Genomic DNA, 21,232 nt, shown 5'->3' on the forward strand with positions numbered 1-21,232 from the left:
TCTTTCTGTCCCCGGTTTTGCCTAGTTGGCAGTCTGAACTCCCTTGATAATGGTACTGCTAAAATGCCATAGTCTCATGATGCTTGGGAAGCAAGGCTAAAAATCTGTTAAATTCCACAGGCTTGGGGAGAAAAATCTAAGCAAAACTTGCCAACAGCTTTTGCAGATTTATCTTGGCCCAGCAGTTACCCAGTATGTTAAAAGCAAAACCCATGGAACGGTTACTTGGAAAATAAATTACACAGTATGTGAAGCACCTCAACAATGTTCTGCAAAGAAATAGCACAGCGCTGTGTAATCTGCCACAGTAGGTTGTGCAGGTTTCCATTTGTCTTGAATATCTTGGTCTCCAGGTTCCACACTAGTGATGGCAGCAAGGATGTTGGCATTTTAGAACAGTTTGTGTGTTTTTCCAAGCATCTAATATATGCTGTGCTTCCTCAAATACAGTGGGAGGAGAATGTGCAACTCTGCAAAAATCCTGGGTTTTGTTTGGCTCCCAAATTGCTGTCAGCTGCAGAGTTTAGATTTTCCCATCTGACACTTAACTGCTTGTTTTTTCATTCTTCTGGGTAGAAGAACATTCACTCGAGTCCCATTATGTCCCTGTCATGTCTAGGCCACCGCCTCATTGTTGTAAAGCAAAGGATTAACGTTGGAGTTGAGCATGCGGTGGCTCTGGATTACTTCTCTGTTCTGGTGCACTTCCGATTTACTCCAGTGTTGTTTCTAAACCTCCAGAGCTGAGTTGGAGACTTCGCATGTGGCTTGCTGTCTGCAGACTCCAGCGGTTGCCTTGATGCAAATCTCAGGTTTAAAGCTTTCGTCCTCAGTTGCAGCTAATTCTGGGATTTCACGTGCGCTGAGGTCATCTTGTCTCAGGAAAGCGGCTGGTTTCATATTTGGTGCTCCAAACGCTTTGCCTGTCAAACCTGATTGTCGCTGATGTCCCGGTCCCCTTTGCCAGCTGAGCAGCTGGGAGGACCAGGAGGACCAAGCGCGTGGTCCGTCTGGGTGATGCTCTCCGTGTCTGCAGCACCCACTGGAGGGCAGCACAGGCTGCTCCGAGCCCCCACGCTCGGGGGCTGTTGCCAGCTGTCTCCTAACTTTCATCCCGTGTTTTACAGTGCTAGATTTCTGCCTTTTATTTTCTTAGCCTGATGATTATTTGGGTTAGACTTTCAGAGCAAGAATTTAGTGGAGCTCACGTAGGTTGTTTCAACCTGGCCGTGAAATGCAAAAGAGCTCTACTGTTAAGAACAAACTGTCTGATCCAGTGAGGCTGGTTATGGATAAACCACAAATAGGACTGCTGAGGCTATATAGAAGGAAAGAAATACAGAGTCGAGCTTTGGTTATTAAGGGCCCCAGCTAAAGGATATAAAAACATCTTCGGGCTGTAGTGAGCTCTGTCTGTGTGCTTCGTTGTAAGTTGTTAGGTCTGTCTGCAGGTTGCTTCAGCCATGGAGAAGTGGAAGACAGCAATCCGTGAGGCCCAGACCTTCTCCCGTATGCACGTGCTGCTCGGGATGCTGGATGCCTGTATCAAGTGGGATATGTCGGCAGAGAATGCCAGATGCAAAGTGTGTCGCAAGAAAGGTATGCATTCCTGCCCCAAGCCTGCGTAACAGTCGGACGCTGTCACCTCTCCATGCCCTGCTTAGGCAACATGCCCTTGTAGTCTGTCATTCTGTCTTTGGCTGTATTTTGAGTTTTGGACATCAGGATTTACAGTCAGAAGCATTGATCTCACAGAAGCGTTTGACCCTGGCTCCAATAAACCATTCTTACGAAACCAGTACACAGTCTTGCAGAACATTGCAGAGCTGCTATCCCCTGGATATTTAGGGTACTTGGACACAAGTCATCTACAAATCCTTCTGGGAACCCTTGTGCCACTGTCCATTCCCTGGTTTCATTTTTGAGTTGGGATGGTTTTCAAGTCTCTGAGCCTTGTCAGTTAATCCCATCTTTTACAGCAGAAATGAGCGAGGAGAGGTTGGGAAGGTTGTTATCCTTTGTAGTCACGTGGGAGAGAGCGAGGTGGGATGGTGATTCTGTGACGCTACTTTGAGGCTAGGGTGGGCTTGAGGAGCTGCAAGCAGGAAACTCTGCCTCTTGTGTGAGAGCAGAGAAATGAAGCTACGTGCCTTTGGCTGCTGCTCTGCTAAGGCTGGGAAAGTAACCGAAAAGGTGCCAAGGGATCACCGTCTCTGTATGCATTATAGGACGAAGGGCTTTAGAGTCTTGCAAGCGGAGGGGGAAGCAGCAGGGGTGTCACCAGTGATGGAGTACTAGTATTTGTTCTGCCATAACCTCTCCTTTTGGATGGAAGCCTGGAGGAAAGAGCTTGGTAGTACATTCTGCCTCATCGTGTGCTCTTTGTCTCACTTTTTCTATTTGCTGAAATAGTAGTGGGAAATGAGGGCAGACAGACCTCTGGGGGAATGCTGGGCCACTTTTGTTTACCAAAAGGCTATGCCATCCACCTCTTCAGAGAAATACGGCGCAATATCCTCCTTCACTGTGGAGCCTCAGGGATATTCCAAACCAATGCAAAAAGTGTCCTGTCTACTGTCAAGAGGGGATTCTAGGCACATGTAGGAGGGGGCTCACCCGAGACTTAACAGGTTTATAGTTTAACAGAATTTAAGAACTGGGATGTTAGAGAAAGAGACATGCTGGCAAGCTCTCTGCACTCTCCTTTTTTTCCTCTTCAGTAAATGAAATAGCTGGCTCAGGACTGGCTCCCCGTTTCCCTGCATCAGTGAGGAGCACAGAGAGGCTAATTCTGCTGCATACTGATTTTCTTTGTAGGCTTCCTGCCTTAAGTAGAAGGAAGATGCTGTGCAGGTTGACCAGGTTAAGGCTAGAATAAGAATAGCTGCATTTATAGCTTCTTGCTAGGCTCTTGGGCATCTTTGCAGCGAATTTCTCTTTCCCTGTGTTTGGCTTGAGATTTAGCCGAGGTGGGACCTATTGGGCAGGTTTCTAACTTTGCCTCAAGCAAAATCTTTGCAGGGCACGGGACTTTGCATTGTTTTGTTGGTTTTTTAAATGCTGCTGGTTTCCACTGCAATGGTGGAACAGAGAAGGAAGGGTCCCTGCCGTCAGAGGGCACTTTGCGTCTTTCTCTCGCTTTGTCCTGACCTCCAGCACTGCAGCAGCTTCTGCTTCTCAGGTTGAGCGAGGCTGCGGCACATGGTTACAAGTAAGTTGTACTCTCCTAGGTGAGGATGACAAGCTGATCCTGTGTGACGAGTGTAACAAAGCCTTCCACCTCTTTTGTCTGAGACCAGCGCTCTATGAGATTCCAGATGGTGAATGGCAGTGCCCAGCATGCCAGCCTTCTACTGCCCGGCGCAGCTCACGGGACAGGTGAGTGACCCTCCTTTCCTTTGCCTTGCCGCTGCTGCACAGCTCTAGCTGTGCTTTCACGAGATGACCAAAACAGCCTGAGACAGAGCCCCTTTAATAGGTTTGAAACAGCCTAGTTAACTTAACAGCACTGGAACAATAGAAAAGCCATTTTTTTCAGGCTGTAACTCTAGCACACCTGTGTTGTACTGACCCATGACAGCTTCAGGGGTTTTAATAAATAACTTCAGTTTGGCAGTGAAAACATGCACAAAACATTAGGCAAAATCGGATGCGCTAAGGGCTGTCGTTTTCTTTGGCCGAGCAGTTAGTGAGGTTGTTTTTTCATTGTGGGGAGTGTAGTTGGTAGCACTGCAGCTCTATAGTCTGCTGGCCTGAGTTACTGTTGTGTTCTTGTCAAGTTAGAGCAGGCATTACTCCAGGCTGCCGCTCGGCCCCTACTGTGCTACTAAAAATCAGGCTACAAAATGCTGCTCTGATGGTTTTCTAGACCTGATAAGGACTCCTGCCTTCTTAAGTTTTATAGGGCTACGGAGGGAACAGGGTTTGAGGGGGAATCCATGTTGTTCTGTGCAGCAGAAATTAGTAGTTGCCTCCTGACAGCGAGGGGTTGAATTGTTTTTTGAATTGCCCACTGGAAGTTACATGTTTGGGCGATGTATTTTTCTGTTCACAATTTTATGTCTTCTGCTGATTGTGACTCTGTGCTTTCACGTACCCGCTTGTCAGCGAGGTGAGGCTATCAAATGGCATCTGAAGCATAAGCAGTCAACAGATCCTCCCTTCCAGAGTGGCAGCACAATAAGAGGTGTACTAGCTTGTAACGCACAGGTGGTGTATGGCCTTAAAAGTATTACTTTACTCCCTGGGCACCATTTAAGAGTTCATCAGGCTTGCACAAAAATGACAGGGCTTCAATGCAGCTGTTCTAGCCTGAGATCATACTTACTTTGATGTGGCAGAGTCACCTGCAAGCTGCTTGGCTCCTGGACGAGAGCCATCAGGTGGGGTAACACCTGTCCTGTTATCTGCCTTCTGCTCTTATCTCAGCTGAGGCAGGGAAAAAATGTCAGGCTGGGAGCACTTTTGCCCCCCCCACCCCTTCCCGTACTGTGGGAGCTTATTCCTTTTACTGCTCAAGATCCACTTTCTCCAGAGGATTGAGACTCCCACAACAGCTTTGCCTTTCTCCCCTTTTGTCTATGAATGCAGTTTTGGTTTTCCTGATTTTGTAATTGTTTGAATGCTTTGACAGACACATGCGAGAAGTTGGAACTGTCCTGGGCAGAGTCTCTGTGGCTTCTGACATCAGCACAGAAGTCTGACACTCTGCTCACTAATAAATACAAGCTTAGCTGTGAATAATACTAAAAGAGGTCGGTTTCCTGTAGTGCACGTGCAAGTGGCATGACAGTGGAAGGAGATAATGGGAAAATATTCCAGCAGAAACAACCCCCCCCCCCTTTTTTTTTTTTTTTTGAAACTCCTTAGGCCAGGCCTGCAGACCTCGGTAAAACAGCAACACATCCTCTCGGGGTGGAGCAACTGCAGAGCAATCACACTCTCAAAATCTGTTACCACCTGGCCAAGGTGCCTAGAACAGCAAAAAAACAGTTTCAGCTGCTGGGGATTTTCAGCCCAGATATGCAGACAGTAGCCTGGGAAGTGCCCTTTTAACTGTAGCTACAACTTTTGATACCCTCTGAAACAGGGCAGACTGCTTCACTCTGAGACTGGGTGTTTATTTTATATTGAGGTGGCTAACTCTGCCCATGAACAAATAGTACACCCAGGGCCTCTGATGCTCAGGCTCTGGTACAACAAATGTGTTTACCTGCCTTACTCTAGGAACTATGCAGAGGATTCTGTTGAAGATGAAGATGGAGAAGGTGAGGAAGCTTCTGATGAACCAGATGCTGAGGAGGAAGAAGAGGAGGAAGAAGATTATGAAGTTGCTGGACTGAAATGTAAGGCTTTGACTGTACAGGAAAGTAACAGAAAATATTAAGGCTCTGCCTTCAGTGTCTAAAGTATGGATCCTACTTGGGAGTTATGGTTTTCCTCACACAGAACAGATTCTTACTTGGAGACAGTGGGAGATGCCACAGGGGAAGGCTGTGGTGGTGCTGGGCGTTACCTGGGGAGCTGGAGCAAACTCCTCATCCCTTTGCAGTAGGGGCAGCACTGGCAAAGATTGAAATTGCAGTGAGCTCTCGCTCGCTGCCCAGTCACTCCCCTGGGAACGCTGCTGAGACTGTTACGGTTGCTGCGAGGTGCTGCGGCCTCTGAGCAGGGCAGGGTGAGGCAACAGCATTGGCACTTACCGCTGTTGGCAGTCGCTGCCTGTGGGGTTTGTTGGTAAACTGAATGCTGTTAATAGGTGCTTGCGGAGCTTTAACTACAACCCCTTCTTCCTTGCTTTTTCCCTTCCCACCAGCTCATAACCTCTTAAATGCAGGATTTCTAGTGATTTGGCAAGGAGACATTTTCAAATAGTAGGACTAGCACTTCCTGTCCCCATTCCCGTGGGAAGGCACAGCACTCGACGTGCAGTGTGGCCTGGGCTGCCAGCACCCTCTGGTTGCACACAGAGACCGCTCGGGACGCCTAACTGGCTCGTTCCTGGGCAGCTGAGTGGAATAAAATAGCATTTTCTAGACTCCTCGATGACTGTTTCTCCACTTAACCGCTTTTTAGTATGTGTATCCACTTTGTTTTTAGGGGAATTTGACTCTGTCTCATTTGGGCAACTTCATGCACTGAAAAGATCAATCTTGAAATGGCGCCCTGCCAGCATTTGCTGTCTGTCAAAATGCCCTTGACTGACGTAAAATTAACTTCACGATGTCTTAACCAGGGCAGATGGTGGGACCCAGAGGATTATCCCATGTTCTTTCAAGGGTTTCCATCCAGGTCTATCAGTCTTGATTCCCCTGCTTTATTCTGGTTTCGGGGATGTGCACTGATACCCTGGCCATGTACGCTGCTTGTTGTCCTGCGGTGTATCCATGTCCACACTTGGAGTGTGTTCAGCCTATGTTGCTTGGCCAAGTCAGGAGCTGAGCCAAGGTTTCCAAACAATAGCAAAAGAGGGTTACAGTCACTAAAAATAAAGTGCTAAATGCAACCCCTGGTTTTAAAGAGCATTAACATGGAAAGGTCACTGTGGAAAACTTTTGTTTTAATAGAGAAGTCCCATTAATCCTCGTGGCGTTTATCCTAAGGGTTATATCCTAGAATGTTGGATTGTCAGACATTTAACACGTGCCGCACGCTTGACACACAAGCAGAGCGACAGCAGGCAGACGTCCCACTGCCCCGACGCACGCTGCTCCTGCGGGAGGCCCAGCAAGATGATTTATTGGCCAGGGCTGGATTAGAGGCCGCAGATGAAGTGCTACAGTGTGCTGGATGCGGCTTGCTGAAACACTTGTGACCAGGTGGAAGGAGCTTGGCTGGGGAAGACGACCAGCACCACATTCTCCTGATACAGAGGGGTCATGGGAGAAACTTAAGACGAGGGAGTGCGTCAGCACGCTTGCATTTCCATCAGTGGGAAGCTCTGACAGGCAGACTAACAAACAGGCGACTGCCTTTCTGTGGGATATAATGCAGCAGCCCTAGTCTCGGGGAATAAAATCCTATTGTTTCCCACTTGCAGCACGTGGAGCAGCTCCTGGCTGCAGTAACTTGACACTCCCCCTGCACACAGTTCACTTTTCAGGGGGGCTTAGCAGCTGGCTTATCCTGCTGTGTGGGCCACTTGTAAATGCTCGGAAAAGCGCCCATTCCCAAAGTGGTGAGGAGCAAGGGGGCAGCAGGAGTCCAGGGAAATGGCAAGTTTCTGCTCCCAGAAAGGATGTTTTCAGAAAGGATGTTGCAGTTATATTTGAGATGACCGTCTGTCCTTGCATTGCTTCCCCTGCCCTCCCTCAAGTCTCGATGCATCGGGGGTCTCAGCACTTGGTTCTGCAGGCAAGGGGGCTTGCTGTTACAGCCCTGGGCAAGCCTTGCCTGCGGCAGAGGGGCTGGGAGCTCCCGGGTCTCCCTTGGAGCTCGAGAGTCTGCCAGTGCCGTTGGCTGGCGTGCGTGACCACCCTTTAGCAGAAGGCTGTTGCCAGACAGCAGCAGCCTCTTTGGGCGGGAGGCGATTACCCACGTATCTCATCTGGAGAGGGTATCGAGAGCACAGCTGACATGAGCATGTGCTGAGTGAGGACGGGCTGACGAGGAGCTGCCATCAGCTGGGGGCTCGCTAGCTCCTCTGCGCTGGGGGTCAGGGTCTGCCTGGTGTGTACAGTTGGGCAAAGGGCTTGTGATCTCCGCTTCCAGGTTGACTCATTCCTCTAAGCCCATGGCTTATATGTTTCAGTGAGACCCAGAAAGGCAGCCCGGGGCAAGCAGAGCACAGCCATGTACTCCTCGAGGCAAGGAAGGCACCAAAGGAAGAAGCAGTCACTGCACCCTGCCAGGGGACCCCGGCAGCGGGCTGCACCTGTCAACGGCGCAGACATTGATGAGCTGGTAAGAGCCAAATTGCTCCCCCGAGGCTGCTCACATCACGAGTTATAAATGAAACAGGTGTCACGCTTCCTCCCCTTCCCAAAGAAATACCCTGAATTGTATTGGGCTGGGCTGGGAGCGGGTTAACAAAGGAGGCATATCCTTAAGGGCCCGGTACAAACAGAGCGCAGATATGCCAGGCATCTTTCCCCAGCCGCTTTCACACATTGTCCCCCTTGAGTAGCAGGCAGCCTGCAGCTTGTTAAAGGGTTTTAAATAGTCTCCATATGTCTCCACAGAGAGGTGGGGGGACTGAGGGGGTCCTGGATGGTCAGAGAATGCCAGCAATGTTGGACCCTTGCTCCCCAGTCTTGGCCATTTTCTGACAGTTGTTGTCCGTATGGTCACTCCCCAACCTCCAGGACATAATTTGGCTGGTTTAGGTTTCACTTGACATTTAAAGAATAAAGCCTTGTGCTCCTGAACAGAGCAATCCTGTGCGTTCTAGGCAGGGTGGAGCTGCAGCATGCTGTGCTGCTTGTCCTGGGGAGGGACGCACCGCAGAGGATATGTGAGGATACTCTAGCCCGTAGCCCACATCACAAGCCTCTGTGCTAGATCTGCCATCTGTCCACTGAGCAGCGCTACTAGTGCTGGTGAATCCTCTCACTCTTCTAGAGTGCTCTTGATCGCAGCCTTTGGGTTCACTGCTGCTTACGCTGGGTGGGGTGAGCTGTCTGGTGGGCCCTTTTAGTCGGTCTGTGTTACAGACTGGAGAGCAACCCAGCCGGCGAGCACAGCATGGGCTGCCACAGGCAGCTGAGAGGGATGTTCACGTGGGGAAAATCTTAGTGGAACAGCTGGGTCAGGGTCTTTGACAAAACACTGACTTAGGCAAGGGGACTGTGCTGAGGCTCTTGCACTTGCTGTTTGTCCTGAGAATAGATCGAAGCTGGCTCAGGAATAGCGCCCTGTGTTGTGGAGCCTTCCCGTCATCTGACGTACCCTAAGCAGCAATGCCTTGTGAGCTGTGCGCTCCGAGCTGCAGGGATGTCCCTGTGCTGGTGGCTGACCCACTGCGGATCCCTGGGCGAACAGCTGACCTTGTGTTCAGCCCGTGTGTGGGACAGCAGTGCTCCAGGCATCAGCTGCTCTTTGGTATTTAAAATGGCATGGTTGGCTCGGCAGTGTCAGTACAGCAGCACAAGTGCTTTCTCCCTCTCGCGTGCTGTCCGCCAGGGGCTCGGAGGAGGCAGGGAGAGGGAATATACGCTCTCCATTTGCTGTCATTTATTCTTTGGCTGCTTGTTTTGACCGTGCTGTCTTTGAACCCATCTTGAAAAAGCTTGCTGCCCACGGAGAAAAAACAGGCTGCTTGTGAGCTGTTCCCATCGGAGCTTCTGGATGTGGCTCCCGTTCTGTAACTCAAGCTGCCACTGCATGTCTTGGCTGTTACCATCAAAGGTCCCACAGCAGAGCAGTTTGCCTCTTGATTATTGTGGAAGATGGCTGCATTTGAAAGACTTGAACTTTGTTTCTGCGGCAGCTCTACATATCGCCCACCCCTTGAGACGCTAGCTTGTAAGCGAGAGGATTGAAAAGAAAAGCTCTGCTAAGAACCAGTTTCTCTGGCCTCAAAACTGTTTGCTGAACACTAAAGCCTGTAGTGGGTTCCCCTCCCTTTAACAGCATCCTTTGTGTGGGCAGGTCCTTCAAACAAAGAAGACAGCGCGTCGCCAAAACCTCGAGTTGCAGAAATGTGAGGAAATCCTCAGCAAGCTGATCAAGTACCGCTTTAGCTGGCCCTTCAGGTGAGGGCAGGTGGCCGCCTCCTCTGCGGGTGCAGGACTGTCTGCAGGAGCGTGTAGGTGTGGGCTGGCCGTGCTGCAGTCCTGCTGGATCCACCTGCTGGCTGCGAGACCGGGGTTTCAAAAGCCAAGTTGTGGATGGGAAGAAGGGGAGTTTCTGCTCCGAAAGAAACCACCACACGCTGTCAGTCCTCTGCTGGACTGAAGAAGTGGGACCCTTTGGAGGTGGTGGAACGGGGTGGTAGGCTATGGGCCGAAGAGGGGAGGCTGGGGTGGGTGCTTTCTGCAGCCCCCAGGGTTTGCAGGGCGCTCTGTGGGCAGCGTGACAGAGAAGGCAGCTGTACCTGCCACGTGCCAGTCCCTGTGCCTGGGCAGAAGGATGAGCTGCTGTCCTTCCTGTCATCATGCTGTGGCCTCCATGGGGCTGACGCATCCATAGCGCTGTCGAGGTGCTGCTTGGGTTTGTTGTGGCACTGGGGGGGGTGCAGGCTGGGGCTGCCACTCAAGCAAAGGGGGTAGGGGTGATTGTCACTCCTCTCTAGCTCTGCACTGCGTGCGGCCGGCGCTGTCATTTTCCTCCTATCTTTGTGGCTCTTCGTTCGGCAGGGAGCCAGTGACCACGGAGGAAGCCGAAGATTACTTTGAGGTCATCAGCAACCCTATGGACTTCCAGACTATGCAGAGCAAGTGCTCTTGTGGCAGTTACCGCTCCGTGCAGGAGTTCCTCTCCGACATCAAGCAAGTGTTCTCCAATGCCGAGTGCTACAACCAGAACAAGAGTCACGTACTGTCCTGCCTGGAGAAGACGGAACAGTGTTTGATTGACATGGTGCACAAACACCTGCCTGGCCACACGTATGCACGCAGGAAACGCAAGAAGCTCTCTGCCAGGTGCCAGGGACTGGAGGAGCAAGAAGGGGACAGTGAGTCAGAGCCCCTTGAACATTCCCGGGGGCGGAAAAGGAAGAAATGAGGGATGGGGAGACTGGGGGGAGAGCCAGAGCTGGAACAGGCCTTCTGGTGCTGTCGGGCGGCAGGATGGGTTGTCTGGAGGGAGCTGGGAAGCAGCGGGCACTTTTCTGTTAACCCAGCCTTCCCTTTGGCCCGTCCTAGTTTTAATTTTTCTGCAATTTCCTCAAGTATTTGGTCATCCATTGAGTGAGCAGAGATGACTTACTGCTTCCTGCAAAATCCACAAAGCTCTGAATGAGTCTGTCCTGCTAGGAGGGGAAGGTGGGAGGGGAGGGGAAGGCCTGGCCAAAGCCTGGCTGGGCAGGGGAGCACGAAGCCTACTCCAGCTCAGGCTCTTGTCGGCTTCCTTGGGATGAGCCACTTCCTCCCCTCGACAAGCAGCCAGCGCCGGAGCCTGGCGGGTGCCGTCTGCTGCCTGTGATGTGAAACCAGCCTTGAGCTGGTACAGGGAGGGATCGTATTGCTTCACGGAAGGACTGGGTGCGATCAGGCCAATGGGCTGCTAGTTCTTGTATGTATATATTTATATGGTGTTAATTTTGAGCCCCCAGTGAAGGGCTGCGTAGGGCAAGCAAGCACTTACATTTATGGAGATACGGCTTTCACCAGCATCCCGACACAACTGGCTTCACGGTGCTCTTGCTTTCCCCCACTCTCCCTTCTCGGGGAGCGATCTCTGGAGGTTGTGCTCCAAAGAGAGCTCTTCTGAGCTCAGCTCTTCACATGTACACAGCAAAGAGGAGGCGGTTGGCTTCCCTGCTCACCTTGAACAGCACACAATCACGTAGCCCATTGGATGAACCGAGTGCCAGAAGCGTACTGGAGAGCATGGTTTTCTGCATGCCCCGTAGGGAGCTCCAGGGCAAGGGGAGCAGCAGAAACACAGTCTGTGTAACTTTTTAAATTAATTTTCTAGTTAAAAGTGGCTTGTTTCTAGCTGTGATCTTGTACAAAGAACACCTGTAAGATACCGTTGTCTTGCTTTGGCACATGTACAGTTTATATGAAATCGTGTTTGCTTTATATTTCCCCCCCCTTAAAACTCATTTTCCTACCAGTAGCTGGAGTTACACCAGGGGACTTGTTGCCGGGGGTCTCCCAGTCCCTCTCTAGCCACGCTCTCACCGTGTTTTATAGTAATACCTTCCCTGGCTCACCTCCCTCGTACTCCCCCAGCGCCATGAGGACCGTCCCGCACCAGTGACCAGCTCAATCCTGCTGGGAGGCTGCTCTGCCGCGGCCCCCGCAGCGGGTCCTGCTGCCCAAGATACTGCCTTTTCTCTAGGAAAAGGGTGTGTTGTTGGTTTTTTGGTTTTTTTTATCACCTCTCCCTTGTGACACATTTTGATCATAGAGTCAGGGCTCGAACTTTTTATTATAGAAGTCTTCAATTTGGAACAAACCAGCAACAGGGCTGCTCTGTACTGGTTTTGTAACAGAAAAGCAAAGGCAGCTTGTTGAAGCTCCTGTGATTTGAGAAGAAAAGAATCATTGATTAAAAATTGCAGCCTAGTTCTATGAACTTTTTAGGGTGGGTTTTTGTTTGGTTTTTTTTGTTTTGTTTTGTTTTTTTAACAGGTATTTGTTTCAGTTCCGGACTGTCGATGGCTGCAGAGACAAGGCAGGTTTCCAGCCACTTCCCTCTTCCCCTCTGCCCAGCCTCAGCTCCCTGCCCCACAGAATAGCACTGACGTTTGTATTTCGCACGTCCCCTTCAGAGGCTTCGTTTTGTCCCGTTCATAGAGAACACTTTCTGCAGGTCTTACACGGTGAAACCTTTGGAACTGTACGTTTTTTAAAAAATAAATGTCATTTTGGGGGGGAGGGAGTTTCTGCTAAGGGCTGTACTTGTAATAAATTGGAAACTTAAAAATAAACATTATGTACTTGTGTTTGTAAAACTGGCTTGCAGCGAGTCCTTTGTGGGTGCCCTGTGTTCATGTGGGATGGTGGAGGATGTCTTGCCTTTGCCTTCCCCGGAGCCCCCATCAAAACGTGCTGTCGCTGCCTTACGGAGGGAAAAGGGAGCCACAGGGCAAGGGATCAAGGGAACGGCGAGTCCTGGTCAGGTAAGCTTGCAGCTCCGGAGAGCTGCTGCCTTGGCCACGCTCTGCTCAGGTTTGGTTATACCAGCACCTGGGCCCTGCCTCCGTTCCTGCTACCGCAGCCGGGTTGTGCCATGCCCTCTGCGGTGGGGCTGCCCTCGCACGCCACCCTTCCTCGGCTGTGCTGCTGGGGATGTGTGTGCTTGGAGCTGGCCCTCTTCATCGGCCTCCCCGGAGACGAGGGATGGGGCTCTGCTCCTTCTGCCCCTGGGTAGTGGGAGGTCACCAGGCTGCAGGACAGGTTGGCCAGCCCTTTCGGTCCCCTGGCTGCCAGCGTGACACTTGTCCTCTTGCCACAGCATGCAGGGCGGCACTGGGGAGCTCTCCTGAAGGGAATAAAAGGGGGTGGTGGTGAAGCTGAAATGTCTCTGCTGTTTCACCCCAGGGTTGCCTGGCTGCGTGGCCATCAAAACTGCCTCCCTCAGTTTGGTCATGTGTGTTTTGCAACTGCGGCTCAGCGAGGACCTCACTGTGTCTCGGAAGGCACAACTCTCGCCCACCATCCTGGTCTCTGGCAGCCCAGCGAGGCCACGCTGGGCACTCTGACCTACCGAGATACAAAGGCAGCAACGCCCTGAGGAGGCGATGGACCTGTGCTGATGGGCAACCTGTGAGCTGTGAAACAAAGGTGTTGGCCAAAGTTCCGTCTGCACTGCCCGGAGTGTGATGGTTTTCTGGGTGTCTTCATCATCCTTGCTCAGGAGCTGAGCTGGGAGTGCTCTAGATACATCCAGCTCTGCTGGGCTGAGGAACCTCCCTGCTGGGTTTTGAGGGCTCGAAGGGTCTCGGTGATGGAGAGATGCTGCTTTCCCCGGAGAAGACTCATCCTCCCTCCACAAGAGGTGGCTGGGCTTGCTGGGCGTGCAACAGGACCTGGGCCAATCGAAGCGTGACCCATGCTGGGATGTTTCCAGGTCTCAGCGGGGAGACCTCGCACCAGCATCTGCTCCCAGACCTTTTTGGAGCCTTGCTTTTTATAGTGGCTTCAGCATGGCATTAGTGTCCTGTGCAAGGGCTATAAATAGCTGTCCCCAGGCCTGACAGGCAGCATGTGGGGCTGGCGGGCGGCTGTGGCCCTGCTCCCCGCTGGCACTGTGGGCTGGGGGACCCTTGCCAGCCTGGCTGCACCCACCATGTCACCACGGTTGACCTGTGACACTTCTCGGGGGGGCACCTAGAGCTCCAGCACAGCCTCAGGGAGAGGCCATAGGGGTGCAGGAGGCTTGAGCTTGGTCCCCCCCCACCCTTGGTTTGATGGCTTAATCATTAATATTAACCAATTAAGAGTCCGGCTAACTTGGGAGTTTTGCCACCTTCCTCAAGCACGGTGACTTTCCTTCTGCTGCTCAAACCCTGGAGGCCTCGTCCTGCCTTGAGAGGGGGGATAACGGCCCCGGCGCAGTGACCCTTTGCTGGCCCAGGACCGTGGGTGGCCTGAGCCCGCTCCAGCCTGGTGGCAGCCCTGGCTCAGCCTCTGCACTCTCCCTCCTGCTGCTGCTGCTGGGGCCAGGCAGCAGTGCATAAGCTGGGGCGCTGCCCCCCACCCCCGCCAGCCCGGGATGGGGCAGCACTGAGCCCTGCTTGCCCCTTGCAAGGGGCTTCTGTGGCTGCCCCAACCCTGCTGGAGCCGGGGGCTTGGCTGCCTTGGGGCTGCTCCGAATAGGATGGAGTTGGGATGCAGGGATGAGCTTGGGAGGAGGGGATAGGGGGGAGAGCTGAGCCTCCCCAGCCCAGGGTTGAAAGTGGCTGTGATGAGGGGATAGGCAGCGTCCCCTGCATGGTGCCCTTCTAATGGGCAGCTCTGTTTTGGGGCCAGCTCCACAGAAACGCTCTGTCTCAGGGCTGGCTGCCTCCAGTGGAGCCAACTGGGCTGCTGGGGCTGATAGCGGGTGGGGGTCTGGCACCGCGGCCCGAAGCGGGGGCCCGGTGGGACGGGTCACCCAGGCGAGTACCCGCGAGGCAGCTGGCAGGAGCCAGGGTGCTCAAGGACAGGCTGTCCCTGCCACGGGCTGTGACAGGCGCACGCCCCGGCACCATCGATCGCTGTGCCACGGGCTGGCCCCGCCAGCCAAAGATGCACCGAGCAGGCTCAGGGCTCAGCCTGCCTGCAGCCCCGGAGGGGGTCTGACACACAGGCCGCACCCCTGCCACAGGGATGCGGCTGGGCCCACCCCTCCCCAGGCTCCCCGGGCTGGACTTTGGAGCCTGTCCCGCAGCCAATATTGACTCTCCTGCCTCAGGTCACGGCCCTTTTATCTGCCCAAACAAACCCTCCCATAGCAGCCGGGGGAGCCCACGAGGCTGCGACACCCCCACACCCCCCCAGCAGTTGGGGGCCAGAGGGGTCCCTCCCCTGGCACCACCACCACCGCCATCATCCCAGGGAAGGGACTGGGTGTCCCCCAGCCCGGCCAGGGGCACGCCTGCCTCCCAGCACCCCAAATCAGGTGTGAGCCCCTCAGCGCCCACCCCCCGCCACCAGCTCCTTTGCACCTCGGCTGCTGCCCCTGCTCCCAGGGGAGGCGAAGGCTTTTCTCACATCAGTCGCTCGGCTTCTCCCGCTGTCCCAGGGGTGGTGGCGGGGGGGGTGGATGAAAGGGCTTCACCACATCAATCATGGCAGTACAAAGCCCCTGCGGAGGGCGAGGGGCTGCCAAACCCAGCCCCTGCTGCCACCCTCGCTTCGGGGGAAGGGGGTCTCGCACCTCTCTCCTTGGGCTGCAGCTCCTAGCGGGGCTCTGAGCCACCAGGCCTTCGCCAGGGCAGGGGCCGGGGGCTGTCGGTGTGGGCAGGCAGCGGGTGCTAATTTGGGTGCTGAAAGGAGGGTCCCTTGCTGGCTTCTTGCTGCCTGGGTAAGAGGGACGGAGGGCCCCGAGACCCTCACTGGGGCCCAGCACTGCCCCAGCCTGCAGGCTGGCTAATTAACGGGCAATTAGACGATGGACAAGTCAGCATCACCAGGGCTGCCTGTGTCCCTGCTCCAGCCCCCTGCCTGCCGCAGGTCCCGTGCTGCCCGCAGAGCCCGCCCCCCCCCCCCCCCCCCCCCGCCCAGCACTGGGCACCCACCAAACATATCCCTGGGGGCAAACCGGCCCCACCGACCCTCTGCGGAGATGAGCTGCCCCCGCCCAAAGGCGTGTGGGGCAGGGTGGGCAGCAGCCCCCACCACTGAGCCCCCAGCAGAGCCACCCTGCCTGGGAGGACGGTGGCACCCACCGCCTGCCTGGCACCCTGGTGCCCCCCCACCCCCCCCTCCAGCCCCGGTGAGCACCAGCTGAGCTTGGGTTTCCCTCTGGACAATGGGGAAGGCGAGCTGGGCTTGTAACCGGAGCGAGGGATAAATAAAGCTGCCCAGAAGTTTCCATTACTCGCACCGTGGCGTCCGGCGTGGGACATCAAAGCCGAGCCCTCTCCGCCCCAAGGTCCTGCGCCCCCAGCCCATCACCCTGGCTCCCGGCCTCCTGTGCCCGAGCCTGCACCGATGGCACCGACGCCAATCACCTACAGAGCCCGGAGTGGAAAAGATGATTCGTTAGGGCGACAGCGCGAGAAAACCTTCCTCCCCAGCCGGGAGGCAGCGGGTGCCAGCCCCGGCCCCAGGGGGAGGTGGACAGGGGGAGCCCCCCTGTACCGCGCTCCCACCGCAGCCAGCAGCACCCCGGCACAGCGCGCTGCCCCTCTTGCCACCGGCACGCGGAAAGCGAGAGCCCCCCGGGCCCGGCACGCAGCCCCACGGGGAACGCGGTCCCAACCTGCTGAGCCGGGGCCGGGGGTGGGGGTTATCCCACGGGGCCACTCGCGAGCCCCTCACATTCCTCCAAACAGCACCAGGCTCGGTTAAAATAACACATCCAGGGTTTATTGTTTTTTCCATTCCTCGCAGCTAATGATTAAAAAAAAAAAAAAATCTAAAATAAATTACAGAATTAAATAAACACCGACTGGATTATTCCCCTCCCTGCCCCGTCCCCACCACCCACCCCCCCCAAAGAAAGCGTTAGAAGAGTCACTGGATTTGGCAACAGCAACAACAACAAAACAACCTCTAGGAAAAAGCAGCTACTTGTCAGGGCTGAGCGGGGTTGGGGGGGGGCATCCAACACGCCTCGCCACCCCCCACCAGTGTGCATCCCCCCTTCCCACCGCCGCTCAGCCCCTGCCCCAGCCCCCCCCGCGGCATCCCCTCGCCCCTTACCCGTGAGGCCGGCTTCCCCCGGCGCCGCCATCCCTGGGGAGGGGGCAGCCCCCGCTCTAGACGTGCGTCGGGTTGTCCAGATACGGGTCCGTCTTGGTCATGTGCAGCATGACCGTGGGGGCTTTGTAGTGGCAGTGCACCCCCCCGCAGCTCACCCCGCTGCAGGGTTTGCCCCTCGTCCTCATGCCCAGCCTTCTGTTGCACAGGCTCTGCCAGGTCTGCAGCGTCTTGGAGCTCCAGACCCACACCCCGCTGGTGATGCCCACCACCAGCGACATGAAAATCTTTAGCATAAAGACGGCCACGGTGGGCACCGAGGCCTCCAAGGAGCAGTTGGCGGCACGCCGGCCGGGGAGGTGCAGGCAGCCGCGCTCCAGGGCCCTGAGGTTCCAGTAATCCATGTTCAGCCGCTCGTAGAAGTAGCAGACGATGACGCAGGTGGCCGGGACAGTGTAGAGGATAGAGAAGACCCCAATCTTCACCATCAGCTTCTCCAGCTTCTCCGTGTTGGTGCCGCCTGTCTTCATGATCTTCCGGATGTGGAAGAGGGCGACGAAGCCCGTGAGGATGAAGGAGGTGCCAATGACCAGGTAGCAGGAGAGGGGGATGAGGACGAAGCCAGTCAGGGCACTGACATCCATGCTTCCTACGTAGCACAGCCCCGTGAGCTCGTCCCCAGCCACTTTCCGCATGGTGAGGATGACGATGGTCTTCATGGCCGGGATGCCCCAGGCAGCCATGTGGAAGTAGCTGCTGTGGGCCTCGATGGCCTCGTGTCCCCACTTCTTCCCGGCAGCCAGGAACCAGGTGAGGGTGAGGACAACCCACCAGAGCGAGCTGGCCATGCCGAAGTAGTAGAGGATGAGGAAGACGATGGTGCAGCCCGTGCTCTCCAGCCCCTCCTGGATGATGTAGAGCTCGCCGTTCTCCCGGTCGCAGGCGATGTTCTCAGCCCCTGCCACCGAGCGGATGATGAAGGCCACGGAGTAAACGTTGTAGCACATGGAGAGGAAGATGATGGGCCTCTCGGGGTACTGGAAGCGGTGGGGGTCAAGCAGGAAGGTGAGGACAGTGAAGGCAGTGGAGACAAAGCAGAGGGTGGACCAGACAGCCATCCAGATGAAGGCGAAGTCCTTGTCCTCCCGGGACCAGTAGACGTCCACCCCGGGGGAGCACCTGGGTGCACAGGAGAGGCTCTTCTCCACGTACTGGAATTTCTCGGGGTTGTCGCAGGCCCCCAGGCCATTGGGTCCTCGGCCCTCGGCGGTGCCCGGTGGCCAGGGCCGGGGAGCCACGGGCAGCATGCCCTGGCCCTTGTGGGGCTCGGCGGCTGAGGCATTCTCGGGGGCCTCCATGCAGAGGGCATTGGGGTCGTTCTTGGTGGGCAGCTTGCCGCAATCGAGTGACTCGGGCCAGCCGAAGTTGAACTGCTCCATGATGGGGACGCACTTGTGGCGGGCCTGCTCGCACATGGGGCGGCAGGCGGGGATGCTGGCGCTCACCTGGTCGGTGCACATGGGCGCGTAGAGGGAGCAGAGGAAGAAGCGGAGGTGGACGTGGCAGCCGTACTCCACCAGCGGGGCGAACTCGTGCAGCTTCAGGGCGGCCTCGCGCTGGCTCTCGTGGCCCAGCAGGTTGGGCATGCGGGTCAGGTTGTACCCGATGCCCCGGCACATGGGGATGTCGACGGGCTGGCACCGCGCCGCCCGGCCCCGCGGCCCCTCCAGGCCCCCCAGCTCCAGCCCGCGCCCGGCCGCCGCCAGCTGCCACAGCACCCACAGGGCCACCCGCAGCCGCGCCGCCGCCGCCGCCATCGCCCGGCCCCGGCCCCGCGGCTACAGCGCCGCCGCCATCGCCCGGCCCCGCCGCCCCCGCGCCCCCGGGCCGGCCGATCGCTGCTGCTGCTGCTGCTGCTGCTGCTGCTGCTGCTGCCGCCGCTGCGGCGGCGGCGCCGCGCCGGGGCTGCTCCCCCCGGCCCCGGCCCCGGCCCGCGCCGCCCCGCGCGCCATGCGGCGGCGGCCCCGCACCGCCCCGCGCCCGCCGAGCCCCGGCAGCGCCGCGCCGCGCAGCGCCCGGGACGGCCCCGCCACGCCCCGCCACGCCCCCCTGGACACGCCCCCGGGGCGGGGCGACGGGGACTCGCCTCTCCCGGGGAGGGGCGAGGCGGGACGGGGCGGGGGCTCCCGGCCCCGGCAGCGAGAGCGCACCCGAAGCCGCAGCGGGACTCACTCACACCGGGACCGGGACCCGCACCGGGCCGGAACCGAACTGGCACCGGAACTCGCACCGGGAACGGGAACCGCGTCCAGAACGGGCGTAGAGACACGCGCAAGGACCCTCCCCGGGCCCCGCAGCTGCGGCAGGACGGCAGCGCAGGCGTGGGGCACCCGCGGGTGACCGCCCAGCACAGCCCCCGCCTACACCCGGCACCCCGCACACAGCCCCGCGGCACGCAACGCCCCGCGCCCCCAGCCCTGCTGGCACACGCGTGGGCATGCACACACGTACACACGTACACACACAGAGCCGGGCTCACGCACGCCCGTGGGGCCAGCCATCGTGTGCATTGGCACACGTGTAACGCACCCCCCGTCATGCGTGTGCACACCCCCTGCACGCCCCAGCGCCCGGCCGCAGGAACACGCGTGACCTCGCCAGTGCCCCAACCCCACCCGGGACCGGGACCCACTCCCCGAGGCACGGCAGCGTTTGCGGGGTGAGCAGCTGCACGCACCCAGGTGACGGTGCCCGTGGGGTTTGGGGGCCGTGGTGGGACAGCGGGGACAGTGGCTCAGCTCCAGCACCGATGGCATGGCCTGGGAGTGCCACGGCCCTGCCTGGCACCACCACCCCCCATCCCCAGGTGTCACCCAGGGATGGCAGGGTGCCCTGTGCCTGTGGGCAGGGGGTGGCAATGCCACCCAGCGCTGGTGATGCGTGAGGCCAGGGCAACTCCCGCTGGTGACACAAGTCAGCGTGGCCAAGCTGGGGCTGCCAGCCCTGGAAATCCAGTGTCCCACTCGCAGGGTGACGGATCACCCATGCTGGGGACAAGGGGAGGCTGGGGGTGCCCAGCTGGAGCAGCCAAGGGTGCTCAGGCCAGTGTTAAAAACACGCTGGGGGTGGCAACACCCCTGGGATGGGCTTTGCTGCTGAGCCACCATCACAGAATGCCACCAGCTGTCCTCCATGCCTGGGAGCTGCTGATCCCACGTTTGGCCCTGGCGTGCTGGTGCAGGGTGCTCTGTCCCATCCCCAGCACCCGTTTGGGACGGGGCGGGGGGGGGGGAGGGGGGGGCGGGGGGACGGCGACCAGTGGCTCAGCTGCCCCAGGGCCGATTAGGGCTGGATCCCCAGGGTGCCCTGCCGAGAGACCTGGCACCTGCCGGCTGCGGGCACGGGCTGGCGCCTGAGGGTCCAGGCGCCGCGCTGTCCCCAGGCGTTCCCACAGCCCTGCGATTTCTTTAGTAACAACATAACAACCTGTCAACGCGGCTCCTAATCGCCAGCCGTGCGCTGACACCCCCGCCATACATTATTTAAACATCCCCAATTCGGCACTATAAGGAAATTCCATGGGAGCCGCTTATCGGTTATTGTAACGGTGCAGGAGATAAGCCGTCACCCTGGAATTTCCCTCTAGCGGAGGGTGACTGTTTGCCCAGCTCTGGGACCCTGGGGAAAGGGTGATTTGGGGGGGCTGGAGGGGGCTTTCTCCCCTTGGCCACCAGCTCTTGGGTGTCTCAGAAAGCACTGTCCCGTGTGCCTGGGTGGCCCGGAGCAGCCGCCAGCTTCAGGGGGCTTCACGCCCCGGGTTAAGGCCACGCTTCTCCTCCTGCGCTCTCAGAAACGGGTGGTTTGGGGCTATTGTGTGCTGCAGCGCAGGTCTAGGGGCAAAACATCACCCGTGGACGAGCTGGCAACCACAGCCGTGTCTGCCACAGCTAGGATGGGGGTGGCACCCACAGGGTGCTGGCACCTGTCCCTGGGGTCTCTCATCCCATCCACCCCCACCCCCCCCCAGCCGAAGGATGCGTGTCCCGCGCAGGGTGAGGGACCCAAGGGTGGCACTGCCACCGCTCCAGGAAACCCTAAAGCCCAGCTCCTGCCAGCCTTCAAGGAGCGGTTTGCTAAGGAAAGCCTGGAAACAGCACCTGGAAGCCCCCAGATGCCTCCGCGCCCAGCCCTGCCTGCCCAGCGGGCTCTCTGGGCGGGTGCGGGCATGGCAGGGCAGGGGCTGGATGAGACCCCCGAGGTGCCAGCCCCGCCAC

The 21,232-nt window shown here is 57.1% G+C and overlaps 2 protein-coding genes across 3 annotated transcripts in view; one reads left to right on the forward strand and one right to left on the reverse strand.

Moving 5' to 3' along the window:
- BAZ1B (bromodomain adjacent to zinc finger domain 1B) overlaps positions 1-12,565 on the forward strand; it is a 50,980-nt gene extending 38,415 nt beyond the window's left edge. The window contains exons 14-19 of one of the 2 annotated variants that reach the window (XM_063341954.1): positions 1,440-1,599; positions 3,231-3,378; positions 5,227-5,345; positions 7,751-7,902; positions 9,589-9,692; positions 10,296-12,565. In XM_063341954.1, coding sequence (XP_063198024.1) covers positions 1,440-1,599; positions 3,231-3,378; positions 5,227-5,345; positions 7,751-7,902; positions 9,589-9,692; positions 10,296-10,662 — 1,050 coding nt within the window. In that variant the 3' untranslated portion in view covers positions 10,663-12,565. The remainder of the gene's footprint in view (positions 1-1,439; positions 1,600-3,230; positions 3,379-5,226; positions 5,346-7,750; positions 7,903-9,588; positions 9,693-10,295) is intronic. The other variant, XM_063341955.1, reaches the window with a different exon arrangement.
- FZD9 (frizzled class receptor 9) lies at positions 12,278-18,850 on the reverse strand. The gene is made up of 3 exons (XM_063341957.1): positions 16,962-18,850; positions 16,519-16,649; positions 12,278-13,092 (listed from the first exon to the last, which is right to left on the reverse strand). The coding sequence occupies exon 1, from the start codon at positions 18,773-18,775 to the stop codon at positions 17,018-17,020; it is 1,758 nt and encodes a 585-aa protein (XP_063198027.1). The 5' UTR covers positions 18,776-18,850; the 3' UTR covers positions 12,278-13,092; positions 16,519-16,649; positions 16,962-17,017.
- Between the last annotated feature and the right edge of the window lie 2,382 nt (positions 18,851-21,232).

The sequence above is a fragment of the Chroicocephalus ridibundus genome, chromosome 7, assembly GCF_963924245.1.
Source record: "Chroicocephalus ridibundus chromosome 7, bChrRid1.1, whole genome shotgun sequence".
NCBI classification, from domain to species: domain Eukaryota; kingdom Metazoa; phylum Chordata; class Aves; order Charadriiformes; family Laridae; genus Chroicocephalus; species Chroicocephalus ridibundus.

What these genes read in the sequence shown, in the direction of transcription:
- FZD9 (XM_063341957.1), bottom strand. Translation starts at nt 18,775, where the DNA reads ATGGCGGCGGCGGCGGCGCGGCTGCGGGTGGCCCTGTGGGTGCTGTGG.